This window comes from Bos taurus, chromosome 13 (genome assembly GCF_002263795.3).
Source record: "Bos taurus isolate L1 Dominette 01449 registration number 42190680 breed Hereford chromosome 13, ARS-UCD2.0, whole genome shotgun sequence".
Lineage (NCBI taxonomy): Eukaryota > Metazoa > Chordata > Mammalia > Artiodactyla > Bovidae > Bos > Bos taurus.
The window spans coordinates 46,038,718-46,057,823 of record NC_037340.1 but is presented as its reverse complement, the minus strand read 5'-3'; the positions used below and the strand labels follow the sequence as shown (position 1 = coordinate 46,057,823).

At 45.8% G+C, this 19,106-nt stretch overlaps 1 protein-coding gene across 3 annotated transcripts in view; it reads right to left on the bottom strand.

Moving 5' to 3' along the window:
- Window positions 1-18,567, bottom strand: part of ADARB2 (adenosine deaminase RNA specific B2 (inactive)) — a 233,427-nt gene extending 214,860 nt beyond the window's left edge. For 2 of the 3 annotated variants that reach the window (XM_059892614.1, XM_059892615.1), the window contains exon 1: window positions 18,032-18,567. In XM_059892614.1, coding sequence (XP_059748597.1) covers window positions 18,032-18,131 — 100 coding nt within the window. In that variant the 5' untranslated portion in view covers window positions 18,132-18,567. The remainder of the gene's footprint in view (window positions 1-18,031) is intronic. The other variant, NM_001192588.3, reaches the window with a different exon arrangement.
- Between the last annotated feature and the right edge of the window lie 539 nt (window positions 18,568-19,106).

The following is a 19,106-nucleotide window of genomic DNA, read 5'->3' as shown; positions in this document are numbered from 1 at the left end:
TTCTAACTATGTCTCCTCTATGTTCTGCCAAACATGTCTTCATAAAATTAGAAAGAATCCATCTGTTTCCTTGCCATGGATACTAAACTTCAGGGTTATTAGCTCTTATTTGGACTTGAGTTCCAATAGGCAAATAGAAAGGTGTGTAAGATTTGTTAGCTGCTGGCTATGACATTGATGCGTCTGTTTGCTTTTTCTTTCTTTGCATTTTATTTTATCTTTTCCACACCATCTCTATTTTGGGCAGACTTTGATCTTTGGGAAGTGATATTATGTTTCATTAGATGGAATGGCTCTTCTACCTGGCTGGTGACATGGGCTCCCCAGGGAGGGAAAATTCTGAAAGTGTCTTCAAAGACAGGAAGAGAGACTGGGGCACATTCTAGGATGTGGCACGCTCTTTGTTGTTTTCTGTCCAAAGAGGTGTGATTGCACACCTCCCTCCGACAGGGGAGGGCTCGGGTGTGTACCTGCTCGTCTCCTTCCCTTTACCGCAAGCAGATGATTACCTTGGCAGCTCAGCTGTGTTATTGAGACATTTCAGCGTGAAATTTGTTTTTTTCTCACTGAACTTTAAGCAGAATTTCAAGTGCCAAGTCTCCGAAGCCGAGTGGGGCTATTAAGGGATAATTACTAATTATGCTAATTTGAGAAGTAGCTGCCTTCTCCTTCCCCGGTCATTCTGTGTGTGTGCCAACCTCCTGCGAGGCCGCCCCTCCCAGGTGTCTCCGGGAGGACAGTACGTCCTGGGCCTCCACACCCTGCTCTGGAGGTTTATCGTCCATCAGAAGGGGAAAGAAGACGGCAGGGGTTCTAGGGCAGCCCGTGTCCTCGTCATCTGTGATTTATGCTGGTTATTAATTTGTCCCGTGCCAACAATATTTATTGTCCTTTGTACTCAGGCCAGAAGCGTATACATTTAATTCCTAATACATCTGTATTTCTTCTCATCATCTTGGAACCTTCATAATAAGTTTTGAGCACCTGTGTCCACCACAGTGTTGGGAGGCACTGAATTAGGCACTGGGGGCCTCGTGGGTCTTGGATAATTATCACCCTTTCTCCTCAAAAGTTACTATTTAGAATAAATACAAATGATGAATGTGTGTTTGGTTTGACCACCTGGACACTGTGACTGGCCCCCAGAGGAGAGGCCGGGTCAATAAGAAGGGGATGATACTTGGAAAATGTCACCTTCAGTGGTGCAGAAGACTGTTCACCGCCTGACCTGCTCCAGCCCTGAGGAAGCGGGGAGACCTGCCTTGCCTGTGAACTTGGGGGTGATGAGGTCGTCTGCCTCACTGCTGGGCCCAGACCCGGGGAGGACCCGAGCCCACTGACTGCCTCCTGCTCTTCAGTCCCCGCCATCTATTCCGGTGGTCACACCCACTTCTCCCTCCAGCCTCATCTCTTCTGCACATTGAGGACGTCAAGACTTCAGCTTTGCTCCTGACACCGTTTCTCAACCTGTTCTGACCACATGGAGCAGGGTTCCCAACGTGCTCCCGAGATGCCCGGGATTGGGGGGGGGCGGTGACAACTGCATCAGGGCCCGCTGTGCCCAGGTGTCCTGTGCACCGTCGGTCATGCTGGATATCAATCCCCTCAAACCTTAGGAGCCTCGAGCCCGCGGTCACCTGAGGCCTGGCTGGTCTGGGGCTCCCGGGGTCCTTGAAATAGGCCGTGGGCGTCTCAGCCCAGCCCTGGGCACCGCTCCGACACTGGCAGCTCCCGTCTTGCAGTTGCAGCTGCCTCTAACCACCCTGCCTCCTGTGATTCCTGTGGGAGAGGCGTTGTCACTGTCAGTGTGACATGCTGGGCCGGACTGAGGTCCCACAGCAGGAAGGAGACACAGCCGGCTCCTGGAGATGCACCTGGGGAGGTGGAAGCACCTGTCTGCACAGGTTTGTGTGGCTCGGCTCTCGGATGAGGCAGTGCTGTCCCCGGGTGGACACATAGGGCGCGCTCCCACACTGAGCAGAGGAGAAAAGTGCCAATGAGAGGAAATCTGAAGATGTTTAGAGCTGGTTCACCATTTGCATCATCTGAAGTCACTTATCCTCTCGGTTAGTTGCTCCTGTCTTATACGACAGGTTCCAGTCATCAGGGGCTGTGACCGTTGTAACTACTTGGGCTCCTGAAATTGGGGAATGCAATCCCATCACCCTGAAGATAACTGAGAAAGTTCTTCCTTTGTGCTTTCTGCAGGTTTACATGCTCAGGGTCCATAGGAACCATGTGCGTCTCAGAGACCTTCTTTGGTGGCCCCCATTCATGTCAAATAAAGAAAGATGAAGACAGCCAAGCACCGAAGAACTGATGCCTTTGAACTGTGGTGTTGGAGAAGACTCTTGAGAGTCCCTTGGACTGCAAGATTAAACCAGTCAATCCTAAAGGAAATCAGTCCTGACTATTCATTAAAAGGACTGATGCTAAAGCTGAAACTCCAATAGTTTGGCCACCTGATGTGAAGAGCTGACTCATTTGAAACGACCCTGATCCTGGGAAAGATTGAAGGCGGGAGGAGAAGGGGATGACAGAGGATGAGATGGTTGGATGGCATCACTGACTCGATGGACATGAGTTTGAGTAAACTCCAGGAGTTGGTGATGGACAGGGAAGCCTGGCATGCTGCAGTCCATGGGACAGCAAGGAGTCGGACATGACTGAGTGACTGAACTGAACTGATTCATGTCAGACTGACCTTTAGCTCCCAGGAATCCCAACTGCCAAAGATTTCTGTTGCTCAAAACACACCTGTTAAAAAGTTTTAAAAATTCCAAATTACACATGCCTAAGATCCATTAAGAAATGCACAGAACAGCAGAGTTATCAGCAGTATTTAAAGTGCACGTTTCAAACTCATGCCCAGGTTCCTCTGCGGCGGAGGCCAGAGTGACAGTGACTGCTTTCTTACATGTACCTGACTCTGTGCACAGCTCCTGACACACAATAGGTGCTCAAAACCATGACTTTACGCAAAATGGCTGTTTCCCAAGCAGAAATAGAACCATTTGCCATCTTATAAAAATTAACATGTTTGGAAAGAATTCACACAGCTCTTAAACAAGCAAAGATTACATAAGTTTGATGGACTCTGTTACACACAAAGGTAAGAAATCTCCAGGTGTATTACATGATTCACTCCTTTCCTTCTGTCTTCTGGGCATGTTTGCATGAAGAAGCAGGCACGGAAAGCCCCGATGGAAGCAGGCTGTGTTCTCCCCGCTGCAGAGTCGGGGGCTGCGAAGGTTCCCTGTCACCCCTTCTGGAGGGACCTCACTCAGTCTTGCTGCTGCTGACGAAAACTGCCGTCGCTATGTGCACTGGGCAGAACGGTTTACCTGCTGACAGGCAGGCCCCTAGGTGTGACAGCACATTTCTCCATTTGTGCTTTTTTTTTTTTTTTCATTCATGTTTGTGTACAGTGTCAACCAGATGACGTCAGACTTTGACAGTGGCCTTTGGGGGAAAATGTGTAGCTGGAGGGAGGCAGGTGGGCTGGAGCACCTGGGAGGGGATGTACCTGGAGAGGTCACAGGTCACATGGTGGTGACAGAAGGTGAGTGGACACTGGCTGATGGTTTCACAGAAGTTATGAGTTGAACAGCACAGAGTCCCCGCGAGGTTTCCAGGGTCCTGACCAGCACTGTATCCAATAGGCCCACACTCAGGTGTACACAGACACCACCTGGGCACACCTGGGCACACCTGGACACACAAGTTCCCTCCTTAACAAACAGGTGCTGAGTGCTGGACAGCCACTGGAAGCACGTTTTGAGAGCAGCTAACACAGCAATACACTCTCTACCCACACACACATACACACACACACCCACAAACACACCCCCACACACCATACACCACTCCCCACACACACACGGAGACACTGAGATTAGGACGGCTGCTACTGAAAGACAGCTGGGAGTTTGGAGACATTTTTGCAACTGGAGAATTTTACTCAGGGTAGCACATCAGCAGGGAAGTTCAGGGAGGCCGCGTAGACGGCCTGCCACGTGTAACCTGAGCCCAGGTGTGACCTCTGCGTCAGGCCTGCTCCGGGCTCAGGGGCCCCTCCGTCAAATGCAGGTTGTACTTTCATCCACCCTCAGCTCTTCCCTGACCCAGCCTGGGGTCTGGAGCCGCTGTCAGCTCCACAGGACAATCAGGGAGGGGTCTGAAGAGACCGGCTCAGGCCACTCTCTGCTCAAGGTCAGTGGCGTGAGGCAGCCTCCCATGCTCGCTGCTGAAGGTACGGGATCCAGGTCATTCTCCTGTCATACACATCAATACAATGTCACCAAGAACATTCACGTTTGTTCACAAAGGGATTTTACGAGTCCAGAAATCTACCTGTGTGTGTTTACGTGGAATGATTTTACGAGTAAGATGTTGAACAGACGGGAAGAGCAATCTCAGGCCATTTGTGTCCATGGAGTTGCGTATATCCCCTTAATGCTAATGTCCTTTGTTACGTTGGGGAACAGGCTGTTTACTAACAAGGGTCTCCATCATTTAACTGCTTTGTTTCAAAGTTGACACTTCCAGAATCAGTTGTCATACACTGAGTTCAGATGTCCTGTTTGACTATTCTCTACCCAAATCTAATTTGTAAGCCACTTTTCATCCATTTACTCAGTGAATGTGAAACAGAACCTATATGTTTACTTGTGGCTTCAAGCTGATTTTGACTTGTACACCAGACAGACTCTGAGCTAGTTTAATCTAGGAAATTGGAACATTAAATATATTCTTTATGCATGGAAGTTTATGAAAAATATCCTGTACACAACACAGACACACACAAGGTAGGTCAGGATGCTCTCCTTTTAAATCCAGATGCACAAGAAGAGTATTTACGTATGAAGAGAAGGTTTAGAACATTCAGATTTAGTTCCTGGGTTTCACTGAGTGAAGGATAGGCTTCATTTTCACTGCAAAATATCGATTTGAATATGACTATATACTCTGTGCTCACTGGATATACCTTTTTGCCTGTGTTGTGTGTGCAGAGGTTGTGTACATACAGTTGTGTATATAGGAGTGTGTTTATGGATACTGTACACACAGAAGTTGTGTATGCAGGTGTGTACATAGGTATTGTGTAAGCAGGTGTTGTGTATATAGGTATTGTGCAGGCAGGGGTTGTGTATGTACAGCACTCAGGCTTTCTATTGCTGTATTTGATTTTTTAAAATAGAATTTAAAATTTCTTCACCTCTAATATTAATTAATTATAGTTGTTGAATTTTTTTACCTTGTGCAACAATTAATATTTACTTTGGAGTGAGTGTGTATTATTTAGGTATCTGAACAATGAAGATGTTGAATGTCTGAGTTGGTTGAACGATCTCTAAAGGTTTCTTCAACCATCCAATCAGATAATTGGAGGCTACTTAAGCAAAGGCTACTTAAGCACAGTTGTATATAAGCATGTGTATACATAAATACATGTGTTTACCTACATGCAAATACATCCCCACAAATACACATTCACAGTCACACACTCACACACATTATGATGTTATGAGCTGGCTTCATGCTCAGCACCTCTGCGAAAACCAGAAGCACAGAGTTCCCCCTCCCCCTACCCCGAGACTTCCATCTTGCTCCATGTGGCAGCACTCACAGGCACTGGGGACGTTCTCCAGATGTTTGCTCAGGAATCCCCGGGAGACAATGAGCCCCTGTTTCCCAGGGATCTGCGTGTTTGCCTCCACAGGAGGGCGGTGGGTCCTCAGCAAGAGCACCTGGATGAATACCAACGGTTCTGGGTCCAGGTCTGGCTCCTCACTGTCCAGCTCTCGGAAGGAGATGCTTGCCTCGGGGTCCCCCTTCCCTCCTCCAGAAACAAAGAGGACCTTTACTTAACCTCTCAGGAAGGCAGGCAGAGGACTGATTCTGCGGAGAAAAAGCCTCCGTGGTCGGGCAGGGAGGAAGGGAACCCGCCTCAGAATATCGAAGTTCACACCACCTTTAGCTAGAAATGGGGGTCTTTGCCAGGTGGGAAAGAGGTTGAGTGAAATAAAATCCACATCGGTTACATCATCAGATCAGTTGGGAACACTCATGACAAAATAATTAAGAAAAAGTATTCCAGGCATTATCTCATCAAGCCTAAGGTCAGCTGGATTCGAGTACTTCTCATCCAATACAGACTTTATGGTTTATATACTAGAGGTATCACGGTGACAAAGATGTAACATGAATTTTCTGGCCCTTATTGAGGTGGAGAAGATGTTTCTTGGAAGAGGATGTTGATGAACCCACAGTGTGTTTAGGTTTGGGAAATGTCTCTAAAGGTAAACAGAACAGAACTTCTGTCTGTTTCTGGCAGAGCTGTGTCCCCACCACAGACACACACAGAGGGAGATCACATGGGACCCAGGGTGTGGCCTTGGGGGCGACCCTGCTGACATCTTGACTCCCATCTCCGGCTTCTAGGACAGAGAGAGAATAAATTTCCACTGTGGTGTTTGTTATACAGCCCTAGCCAACTAATATACTGTCTATCCAGATTTTTTTGTACAGTTAACTTAGTCTAATAAGTACCCAAAACCCTCTCTATTCTAAATTTTGTCCTAAAAGTTCATTTATAGGTCACCTAAATATGACAATGTTTTGCTAATCTCTGAGTGAATGTGTGTGTGTATATATATATATATGCACATATATATATATGTGAAATATACACGAAATATATATATCTTACAATCTACAGTTCAAATATTGTTCCATTTTATAAGGAAATGGTGTAGCAGAGAGGAATTTCTGGAATCGAACAGTGTAGATGCTCAATAAATATTAGTGACTAATTTTAGTTCTTATTGTCTAAGGGCCACATGGGCAGTGGGTTGAACGGCCTCAGCATGGCTGGTTTACATGTGGTGAACCAAGACAATCTTGTTGAAAACTGAATACCAGAGTCTCAACTAAATGAATCTTTCACGGTTTGCCCGCTCTTGTGTTTTGCTAACCTTTTGAGTGAGGCTGACATTCTGTAAAATAGACACATCCAACCTTATGAACATCTAGTTCTATACTTTCCCTGGGATGTGGGTAAACTCAACATCCCCCCACTCCCAGAACAGGGGGTCCAGTGGTGTCACATACGGGGTGTTGCACACCAAGTAACTATTTTATTATGAAGACTTACAAATGGGAGGTAGCATTCAATCCAGTATATGGTTTCAATTTTTAACAACGTGCATTTTTCATTGTCTTCCTGATGTTCAAGTTTGGAGACTTCCCTAAGCATCATTATAGACAAATACCAAGACCCACTGGAGCAGCCAGCATCACTGCAGCCACAAGAGCAGACCAGGCAAGTCGTGCTCTGAAGAGTTTTATCTCCCGGCGCTGCACCCTGGTCACCCACTTAATTCACGTGTGTGAGATGGAGACAAAGATGGATGGATGGATGGAGAGACAGATTGCTCCAAGGCCGTCTCAGGTAAGAGAGAAGAAAGACCAGGAAATGTGCCATCTACACAGATACGAGGGACGAGTCCAGTGATTTGTCTTTCCCACAGGGTGTCCTGAGTCCACAGCCCTGAGTGGACCCAGTGGTGGGATGGCCTCCCATGACCACTGGGATGAGCCCTGTGCCCTACTTTGTACCACCTCCAGGTGGAGAGATGCCAGCCATCCCGCAGGTGAGACGCATGCTTTACTCACGTGCTAGACTTCTGATCTGCATAGACGCATACAAGTTCTGCCCTCAGCCACGAGGACAGAGTGGACCTCTGGGCAACGAGAAGCAGGGTGGAAGCGGAGCGTGGGGCAGTGCTTGGGCCTGTCTTGGAGGAGGCGTTGGGGGCTGGCTGCAGTAGGAAGGACTCAGGGACAGATGTGCACTCCCGAGGCGGGTTGGCGGGGGACACCCCAGAGCCCAGGCTAAAGGCATAGGGTGGAGAGGCCAAGAACGCCTCAGGGTCAAGGGTGTGTGGGCAACAGTGTCGCTAAGATGCACCCTGGGCATTCTCTGGGTCCGAGGGTGGCTCCTCATCCCATCTACACAAACACTCTTGAGCATGCAGACCGGTGGGGAGGGGTGGGGATCTGGCTTGGCAAAGGGCAGCAGGGTGCTGCCCAGCTTCCTGAGGGAGTGGACCAGCTCTTTAGCATGGACAACACGGCCATGTTGAGATGTGCTTTCTGACTCAGAACATTTCCCAGAACTTCTGGACTGCTTAATCCCTGACGTTTAGTGCAGTGCAGACACAAAGACGTCCCATGAACGTCTGTTGAATGAGCACACTCAACATTCCACAGCAATGACTCGAAAATAAGTCAGCAGGTGCTCTTTATAAGTGAATTCAGCAACAACCATTGGTTGATGGTGTACAGTGAGAGAGCCTGTGTGCTAATTTCTGGGAACACACCGAGTGTACCTGGCTCCCATCCTCCAAGGACCATCTTTCACACAGACCAACACCCACCAATCAAACCTGCATACAATTAATGAAACAAGAAGGGGAGAAGCCATGTCCTTCCGGAGAGGTCATCACACCAGGTGACTTGTGAAATCACCAGTAACCCCTCACCCAGTTCCTCTTGTGGTTTGTAAACTGTAGCAGTCTCTGCACAGCTTACCATCTGCACCCAGTCTCCTTAGAAAAGCTTCCCTCTTACTATATTCTGATTATTGCTTTAAGCAACTTTATTTCAAAAATGAAATCAACGTTCTCAGTGAATTTTAACTGAGCAGCTAATATGTTTTGACATTGCAGAGGGGATAAAAATGCTCGACCTACAGAAGTTTGCATTTTAGTCATTTAATTTTTATATATGTAGTTTCACCTGAAATGATAAAAGAATTTCAATTTTGTAAAATATATGATAAAAGTGGGCATTGAAACTCCCATAGGACCTAAAACTGTGTTGGGTCACAGAGTCTGTTTTCATTTCCTATGATTGTCCATTTGTGTATCTGTTCCGCAAATTCAGTATAAACTCAGAGAAAAGGAGGACTCTGTCAACTTCTTTTCCCTTGTGCCTTTGTAGTTCCAAGCCTTTGCCCAGCCCAGAGCAGGTGCCCAAGGCGACACAGCTGCAGGTGAATAAAGCTACTCGCACAGGTCGAAGCTAGCCCTTGTCTGAGTACACACGCCACGTCTAAGGCAAACTGCAAAGAGAGCAGAGCTGGGTCTCGTATCCCACACTTTCAATCCAGAGCCCGCTCTGTTGTGGAAGATACAGAAAATAAAGTGCAGGAACGTGAGCTCTGACCAGAGCACAGGAAGAAAGAGACCTGGAAGTTACTCTCTGGTTTCTCCCTCCCTTCTCCTCCTGTCAACAGCCCCACAACCTCCATGGTTTCTGTTTCTCGTGTTTTATGACATAAGAGGATAGATTAATTTTTATTAGATGCAATAACGAAAAGATTTATTTTACTTCTTTATGAAATTTTAGAATAAAAAGATGTTTTCCTCAATGCTAAATATCATGATCATAAACCAAGTTTATTTTTTCACTTTCAAGGACTTCATCCTCTCAAGACTTTTTTCTACACTTGATTTTTTAAATGTTCATCTAAAAATGAGTATGTTAGACTTCTGCTAGTCCAGACAGCTGATGGACAATCTTTTAATATTTCAATATTCCTTATTTCAATAAATATTTACATATATCTTAAATCTTGAATCTGTCATCTGTATATATTGTTTGCATATATTAGTAGCCTACGGAAAGTGCAATTTTTAATAACTTGAATTCTATTCATTATCTACATACAAAAGCCCCAAATAAATTTAACTCCCCTAAAAGGTGATAACAATGAAATATGAACTGCTCATTTTTTAGATCTAGAGTGAGTAACCTTCTTATCCTAACTGCTTAGGGAGAGAAGATCCCCCCAATTTCCACCAGCCCCGAGCAGATCCCTGTCTCCAGTTCTGGGAGGGGCTGGTGCGGGGACACACGCGCTGCCCCCAGAGCCACCGTCAGGGGGACAGCATTTGTTCTGTTCAGTATCCTTCAAGGATACTTCATTCCCTGTCTGACTGTGTCAGAGCTTTTAAAAAGCTACTATTTATCCTCGGGATATATCAATGATTTCGATTTCAAATTCACTTCTTCCTCAGAAAGGAAATTAGCAGCACGGACTCATCTGAATTAAAAAAAAAAATTCTCTTTTAACTGTATGTTTTGAATGAAAAAGTCACTTTCTGTTAGAATTCTGTTAGAATTCAGAAGGTCCTTTACAAAGTTTCATCCATGGTATGAATATTTAGAGTTGAAACACAAACAGAGCATCTTTACGTCTGTGGTTAAAGCGGGCCTTCCGTGTTTTTACTCAGCTAAGGGATAGGAGAAGGTATGATGCTTAATATTGTTTTGCGCAACACCCAGATTAAAACAAAAATCTTTTAAAGTTGTATACAACAGGCGGTACCCGAGCTTGTGCACCTTCCGTGGTCTGACGGGGACAGTGTTTCCTGTGAGGACACGGGCTCCGCAGCCGCCAGCCAAATGCAGAAGGAGCATCTGCTCTGGACAGGGACGAGCGGACACAGCCAGGCTTGCGGGGAGGAGGCCAGGGTCTGCTTTGCTGACGTGTCCGTCATGTTCATTATACTGGACTTTTCCAAGAGCAATTAAACTTTTAGGAAACATTGCATTAATTCTAAAGAGAGGCCATCTGTGTACTTCCGATGGACTTAGGCTGATAAAGTCATTTTTAAATCAATTATTGGTGTTCTAGGAGCGTGCTGTGAGCTACTTTATCACGATTCCCAAGTCCTGCTTCTGAGAAACGGAGCTGCCCCACTTTCTATTTGATTTTAACACAGAGAGGAATTTGACTTGGGCTCCAGTTTCCAAGAACTGGGTCCCCTCTGTCCCGCTTTTGTGCCATATTTGAGAAATCACGTAAGACATCACACAGTGATGAGGCAGGTCTTCTATCAGCGAAAGGAAACAAGAATTAGAGATTGCATCTCAAATAAATGGAGCAGTAAAGATTAATTAAACCTGTGAAAGTCTGCAAAGCACATCCTGGCTGAGGCATTTAAAGGAACACTTTCTATTGTGTGCGACCCCCTGGAAGCCCTGAGCTAGCATTTGGGTGGCAGAGTCACGTCTGTAGAGCAGAGATTCCAGAAAGGAGGATTTGCTAATGCATTCTGAGCAATGTTCGCTGTGTTTATCATCCGAATGGTGACACTGCCTCAGAAAGAAGCCTCGACCTCTTTTGTGGGAGACCTCAGCGGGCACCTGTATAAAGTGCTTGGTGGAAGGGATGGAACCAGATTGTAGCTGAAGGGAGCAGGTCATCACAGTGGAGGGGCTAGCTGTCCTCGCCCACTTTCCGCCTACACCCCAGCTTTCCTCCTCAGTCAGGGGAGCTGTGGACGGCAGCGGGCGTGGACATGAGCTGGAACATCCCAGCCTGAGCCCCTCGCTGGGTCTCTTCAGGCTGGGGCTGTTCTGTCTGCCTCCTCTGCACCGAGGCAGCCCCATGGAGCCTCCTCCAGGCCCATAATTTTAAGTGAACTCAGCTTTAAAAAAAAGCTTTTAAAATTGCATCTCTTAGGGATTCAAAAAAAATGATCCTAAAATCCTAAAGTCACCTGAACGTTTGTAGGTCTCTTCCGTCTTTAATGCTACTCTTTATCATTATAAATGTCCCATTTATTGGACACTATTTCTTAATCAAGCATAAAATGCTTCTTTAGTATGAATATAAAATTTATATTCCACACTTGCTGTTTTTTGAGATTTAAATTTTTTTAACATTAACTTGATAATTGTCATAATTTAAACAAGATGATAGTGAACTTCTGTGTGTCTATTTTATGACACAAAAGGGACACTGACTAGCCACTTTCTTACCAGAAACCAGATACTGGTTGCAGTCATTTTCCATCCATGAAATAATAAAATGAATTATTTTCATACTTAAATTATTTCATACTTAATACCTGCAACTACAATAAAAGATGACTAAATATCCACAGTGTTTGGAGAGAACTTAGGCACTCAGATTAACTCTTTATTTTCAAATATTTATCACTTATTCTTCAGAAAAAAAAATCAGCTGTCTTTGCAAGCAGCCAAGTTTATTTTGGGGAAAATTACTGATAGCTTAAAAAGCAAACATTTCCACTTCTGGGTTGCTGTTTCTTGGATGGGATTCCTGGGAAAATGAATTCACTCACAAGTGTGTGGATGGACAAGAACGGCGCTCAGAGCCGCCTTTGCTGTGACTGTTGAAACAAGGTCAGGAAACCAGGCAACAGCCCCTGTCCCCTACTCCTTCTAAATAAAATAAACAAGAAAGTAAAATTTTAATCACCCAAGAGAGGTGTTTGGAACCGAGGTACAAACATAACGCAAGTATAAGAGGCTAGGTTTTAAATTTCTCAGCATGCCCTCCTCTTTCTGTTTCCTGATCCCACAGGCAGAGACCAAATTCACGAGTGGATCAAGAATTAAGCAAGATGTTTCCCGTCTTTTTGAAAGTAATGTTCTTTTATTTGACAGTGATATGTTCTTAAGGGAATTATAATGCATTATTAGCGAGGAATAAACAATTCTCTTTGCATAATCCTGTATGTCACAGCATGTATTTCTGCATTTCAGTGCAGGAGAACCATTTAACTGAACAGACAGGGGTTAATTTGGCTTCAGTGTTCACAGCGACTCGACAGCCTGAGTGGGTCTTGGCCGCGCTCAGGCAGCGTGTGGCTGTGTGGCTCTTCTTGTGATGTATACGCTCGGGGAAAGGCCAACATTCAGTAGTCTGAATATTTTGCGAAGGACCTTGTGCTTTCCATATTTCACGTGGGCACTCACCTTTCTTTCCTTTTTTTTTCCAGTTTAGAAATGGCTAAAATAAGTACCTTTAAAATCTCACCTATTATGTGAAAATTTATCCTTTTAGAAATCTTGTTCGCTAGTAATTAAGAGCTCCATTTACTGATGCAGCATTCAGAGATAATATTTTTAAATGATAAAGATCCGCGGTATTATTTTTGGTTTTAGGAGTTGTTCAAAACTATCCACAGTACAAAACCAATGACTTTCATTTTCTAGCATTTTAGAAAAAGAAGCAGGCAGACATAAAAAATGCTCAGGATTTTCAGCTGTCTTCACTGTATGTATACACACACATGTGTGCATGTGTATACATGCACACACACAACCACAGACATCTACGGTTTTTAAATTGAACACTGAATGCTTTCAGGGCAGAAGTTGTCTCTCCACGCCTCAAGAAAAGAAAGCTGCAGTTTCCTTATTCTGCATATCCTTACGTGATGCCCCTCTGGGGCAGCAGTTCTCCAACAACCCAATCACCACTGTTTAGCGATGGATACATGAGCCTCATATTTTTATTCTAAATTCAAGTTCACTCATCATATCTAATGCCCTTGAAGCAATCTCAAATTACTGCTATTACACGGGTCACTAGAAACCAGACGTACTAATACAAATTTTAAAAAGAGAAAGGAAGAAAAAGCCCTTACACAATTAGAGGGCGAACAGTTCCGTTAGTTTAATTTCATCACTAAATCCAGCCCTTGATCCAGAGCTGTGGGCCAGCGAGGCTAGTGCGTGCAGGGATGCTTGGCTGCGACGCAGGAGGCAGGCAGTCCCACCAGGTAGGATGAGCCCACCGGCCTCTGCCACCTTCATCTGTGGCCCATGTTTCTATTTCATCAGCTTTTCATGGAATGCCATTTCACAACAAGCCTGCGTCTCCACCCATATGCTCTCCTTATCCTGCTCCTTTGGCCAACTTTCTCCCGCATTTCCCCAAGTTCATGACTGGCTGCTCCTGCCTCCTCCTGATTCATCAGCTTACTTACTTCTGCAGAGCTACCCCTCAATTTTCTAGAACTCTGGGTAAGGGATTTCCTTGGAATAATACGTGAAATTCAAGCATTAACTTAGCTTGCTGTCAAACGCCTCAGAAAAGACAGGTGGTGTGTTGATGCCGCGTTCAGCTGGATCTACTTACCAAGGATTGTTTCTACAGCATTTCAAATAGTTCTCCAAAGTTCCCCCTCTCTGTGTTAGTGACTGATGCACTTCACTTAAAACCCTGTCTTCCTATTTACCTCCTGGAACCAACTGAATTTGTATTGGTTCTCAATCCATTTCCTAATATATTTGTATTAAAGAGCAATCTTTTTTTTTTTTTAATTTCCAGAGACTTCAATTGTTTTATACACTGTATGTATTCATGGGTAAAATGTTAAAAATATTTTACTTACAAAATGCATTTCATGAAAATACACAGTTTCTTTTTGGGAAATTACTCTCACCAAAGAAAGCTCACCAAGAGATCAAAAGAGAATACATATACTATTTTAATAATTAAAAATACACCTATGCAGTTCCTCAGGCATATTTCCCTGGAGGTGTCCATGGTTCAGGGAGCTGATACATGTAAGCGACTTATTTTATCTGACTTATGCTATCTGTTCTGATGGTGCTGCCTTTTGTGCTTCCTGCTTGAGCTGATACTAATTTAAGAAACCTTCCACCTTTGCCTTTACTACTCAGGGTTAAAATATGCACCTTTTACAACCTTTTACAATATCCACACCTTCAGTTCTTTTGTAACATGTGCAGGCATGACTTTAAGACCAGCATGAACAGGCTGCGTGCAGACCTGCACACAGTCTCACTCGGGACTGGAAGGCCCAGCACGGCCTCCAGGATTCTCCACGAGGAACTGGCTAAGAGGGTGCTCCATGTGGGAGGCAAAAGGCAAGTCTCCTAAACTACACGTGCGGTCAGGATTTCCGGGAAGTCTCTGCACGAGACAAAAGCAGAAGCTGATGGGGCTCACATGTGACAGGGGAAGGATCTGTCCTTAACCACAGTGTGGGTGTACATGTTACCGAGCAGATGACCGTCCTGAACCACAGTGTGCAAGTGAGATGGTAACACTGTCCTTCGCTCAGCTTTTCAAAAAACTGCCTTTCTTTTTTGCATAAAAAGTCAAAATTTGACATTTATTGTTTGTACAGAAAATGTAAAAGATCCATAAACAATTTATAAGATAAAGTCCCAACTAAAAAATAACACAGAGAGAAAAATGCAAAAAGGGATGGCACTGGGTCCTAATGAAATAACAGGAGGATTGGGGGTGGGGAGGCTTGCTTAGTGTCTTTTTAAAAGTTTACCTGAGAGACAAATGCAGGTCATGCCTAGTTAATACCTGAAGTCATATTTTGAGACTAAGTTTTTTTTTTTTTTTACTTTTAATGATACAGACTGCTTTCTGTGTGGTATCATGACTAAAAAATATCTCCTACAGGAAAAAAAATTTCATTTCCAAGGCTCTGAATCCTATGTAATAATAAATGGGAGTATTGTGTCAATTCCACACTTATACTATAGCTACAGAGCTTTTATTTCAGATCCTATAGATTATTCTGACAATGAAAAGCATAAGGGGGGTTCAGGATGGGGAACACGTGTACACCCGTGGCAGATTCATGCTGATGTATGGCAAAACCAACACAATATTGTAAAGTAATTAGCCTCCAATTAAAATAAATAAATTTAAATAAAAAAAAAAGAATAAAGGGCAATTTAACAGTCAAAAAAAAAAAAAAAGAAAGAAAGAAATCTCAGGAAAGCCACGTTTAGAGAATTTGTATAGAAGCCAGTAGCATTTTGGTTAGCAGCTCTGGGAAACTAAAAGTTATGATGCAAACAAAATAATTCTTGTTTGTGAGAATAGGTGGAAATATGCTTATCACTGGCAAAAAATGTACATTTACTTTAATTTATTCATTTACACAGAAAAAGAACTCTTTCTGTGTACTCATAATCACTGGCTTTACTTAGTATTCTATAGAGCCTTATCAAAATTCCTTAACAGCCACCCATACACACATGGGCTTTAAATTGTGACAGATACAGAGTTTTATTATTAGATAAGCTTAAAAGTTGAGGCTATTCTATTCTATTTCTGCTGTTAAAACTCATGAATATTAGAACATAATTTAAATTCACCACTGTCCTGATAGAAGAGGGGAAAAAAGCATCTGTAATAATTAGGAATTATATACAGACTCATCTATTCCCAGGAAAATGCAAATAAAGAGCTCTGTAATTGTTGTTTTCTTTTCATTGACCACACACACCTATGCTGCTAACTTTTCCCTAAGAAGTGAACACTTAGAGGTTTGATTTGACTCATCCACCATGATAAGCTATTGGCAGATGACATAAGAAACTTCGCCCCACAGATAAATTTGCAAGTAACCAGAATTAGTACACACATTCTGAATACCTTTTCCTACTTCATTTTTGGCTATAAAAATTAAGAGACTTGGTATATTCAAAATAAAGCATATAAATATTTCACGTAAAATTTTATTTTGAATTGTCATAGTTTATAGCCAATGAAGTCCTCCTTCAGATTTCTTGCTTTCCTTTCTGAAAATGAATCCCTTCTAAGCTAACATGACTGCCTTTAAATTAAAGGTACAAAAAATGAATTTGGAGAAATACATGAGTGTTCATCAGCTTCTATTTTCTTTCTATAGGTTTTGCTTTGTTGTAAAATATTGTTTGATACTTTTCCATTTTAATATTTAAATATACTAAATAAAAATACTGGAACACATGAACACTTGAAGCGTAAAAGGCAATGTTTCTTTTTCATTACTTTTAAAATTTATACTCATTAAATTCTGTGATTTTTTTTTTCAATATCATTGTCACTTTCTGTTAGCATTATTTTTGGAAGACATTGACCAGATCTGTTTCGGAGTAAAATTTTCAGGGAACAAAGTGAGTAGCCAGCATTCTTTGCAGCAGCTCAAGAGTTAAGCCAGAATTACAGAATCACCCCCCACACCAAGGCTCTGAAGCCCTCCTAGAAGCTGTCACCTAGCTCCCTGCCACCCTGACATGTAATCATAATGAATGGCTGTATGTCTTGGCATTTATTCCTTCAAACCTTCTGGTTAATTTCTACTACAGGAAGAAGTCGGGAAGGGCTCAGGACCGTTTGGAAGTAGTTAGGAGGAGATGGAGCAGAAACTTATCTTAGGCCTCGGCAAGGATGAAGATTCTTGGGGAAGGAGGTACATGTTCAACCACAACTAACTCCGCATCTTCCAGCAGAGAAACCGGGAAACCTGACACACGATGCTTGTGTCTTTCCCCCTGTTCTTTAGGGCTCTTTGGTCACTTAAAAAACTCCAACACATTTCAAATAATAACTGAACTTTCTCCTGCAGGCTCATGATAAGGGGCGGCTGACATAAGTTACTCTCTGGGCAAGAGGCGGCCGCACCGAGGGGGCTCCGGCCACCCTCCAGGGACAGACACCGGCGGGACGGCGCCCAGGGCCGTCCTCCTGGTGGAGCAGCGGGCGGCTGCGCCCTGCCCCCGAGGGGACCCTGGGCTGCCCACCTGACGACTAACTTCGGGGGCTCGTTTGTCTCCCAGAACCTGGGGAGCCAGGCTCAAACCTGACACCAGACACTTCCTCTCCCCTCCTGGTTCGCAGCTTTCCTCATCTCTAACGAGCTGCGATGCTTGTTTCTCTTTTCATGCATTAATTTCTGCTTTTTTCCCCCGGACGAACCCCGTTCTCGCTGCAGGTCCCCGTGTTTACAAAACAGCCGACACCGCTCGGAATAGAAACTGTCACCCAGCGTGGGGAGGCGGTTGCCAGGGTTTTGCCCACTCCCGCCTCCAAGACAATTGGGATGGAGAAGCTGGCGCGAGGTCCGTTCCTCGTTCTTAGGGGCGCTTAGGGCTTAGGGGAGCGTTTCCTTGGGCACCGGCGTCTGTGCGCGACGGTCAGCAGCCGTGCCGGAGGCCGCGGAGGGCACCGCGTTCCGAGGGAGCCCCCGCTTGGTTGGCCACCCCCTCGGGCTTGCGGAAGCCTGGGCGTTCACGGAGGCACCTGAACTCTGGAGCGGGGCGCTCGGCGGGCCCCGGCCACGTCGCCCCAGCATCCCGAGGGAGGCCGCTAGAAGCGGGCAGGGCGCGCAGAAGCGACGCGCGTCGCAGGGAGTGCGCGAGAGGCGGCGCGGAAGCCGGTCCTTACCTTTCCGCTTGGCGCGCCTCCTCCTCCTCCGCTTGGACTTGCATTTGAGTTGACCGCTCAGCCCTCCGGACGCTCTGCTGGTCCCCAGGACCGATGCCATGGCAGCGGCCGGCGAGTGGACCCGGGCGGGAGTTCTCTCCAACACTCTCAGCTTTCCGGCTCCGGCCGCGGCCGCCGGGGACGCTCCTGCGGATCGGGGCCGGCTCACTTTTCGGGGCTGCGCTCTCGCACTCCTGGCGTCTCCTTTGGAGGCTGTCACCGTCTCCTTTGGCGGCTCCCTGTCACCTGCGTCCAGGCGGGCAGAGCCGGCGGTCTGAGCCCGCACCAAGCGCACAGGCCGGGACCGCGGAGCGCCCGCCGCCCCAGCCGCCCCGAATCTGGGCTCCGCGCGCAGGCTCTACTTTGGCACCTCTGCTAGTTGTTGGGCACCAGCCACTTTGAAGCCGATCACGCAGGGAGCCTGTCTATTTGCTGCTGCGAAGTCTAATTAGATCCAATCACGGCCGTCCGCCGGCTCTGACATCAGCGCTGCCAGCCCGTGCGCTCCTGTCAGCAAACTCAGCTCCGGTTTGGACGGCGGAGCTGCCCGGGGCGCTGGAAAGGGAAGGGGCCAGCCTGGGAGGGAGGGGGCGCGGGCCGAGCCGGCCTCCCTGCGAGAAGCCCGAGGGGGCAGCGGACTGAGGAGTCAGCCCAGCCCTGCTCCCGCCCGGCCGCACGGACAGGGCACTCGGCTCCCGCGCTCTCAGGCGCAGGGACCCCGCCTCTCACCAGTTTCTAACTAGTTAATCCATCGCACACCCGGGTGTCAAGGGGGAAATCTCTCTCTAAGAAATACCGAGCCCTCGCTTCCTCGGCCAGGGGCTAAGATTTGCAGTTCCCCGGGAGACAGCCTCTTAGGGGGATTCATTTTTCAGAACCCTCATGTTTGTTTGGTTTTCTCCTTCACATCCCTTGGCTGTTCCGTCTGCAAGGAAGAAATGCTGCATAAAGACGCGGGGGTTTGGTCGGAGCCTGATTTTTAAGGCAGGGATGTCAGTAGGTTGCTCTATTTAGGGAACAATGAAATGAAAGGCAG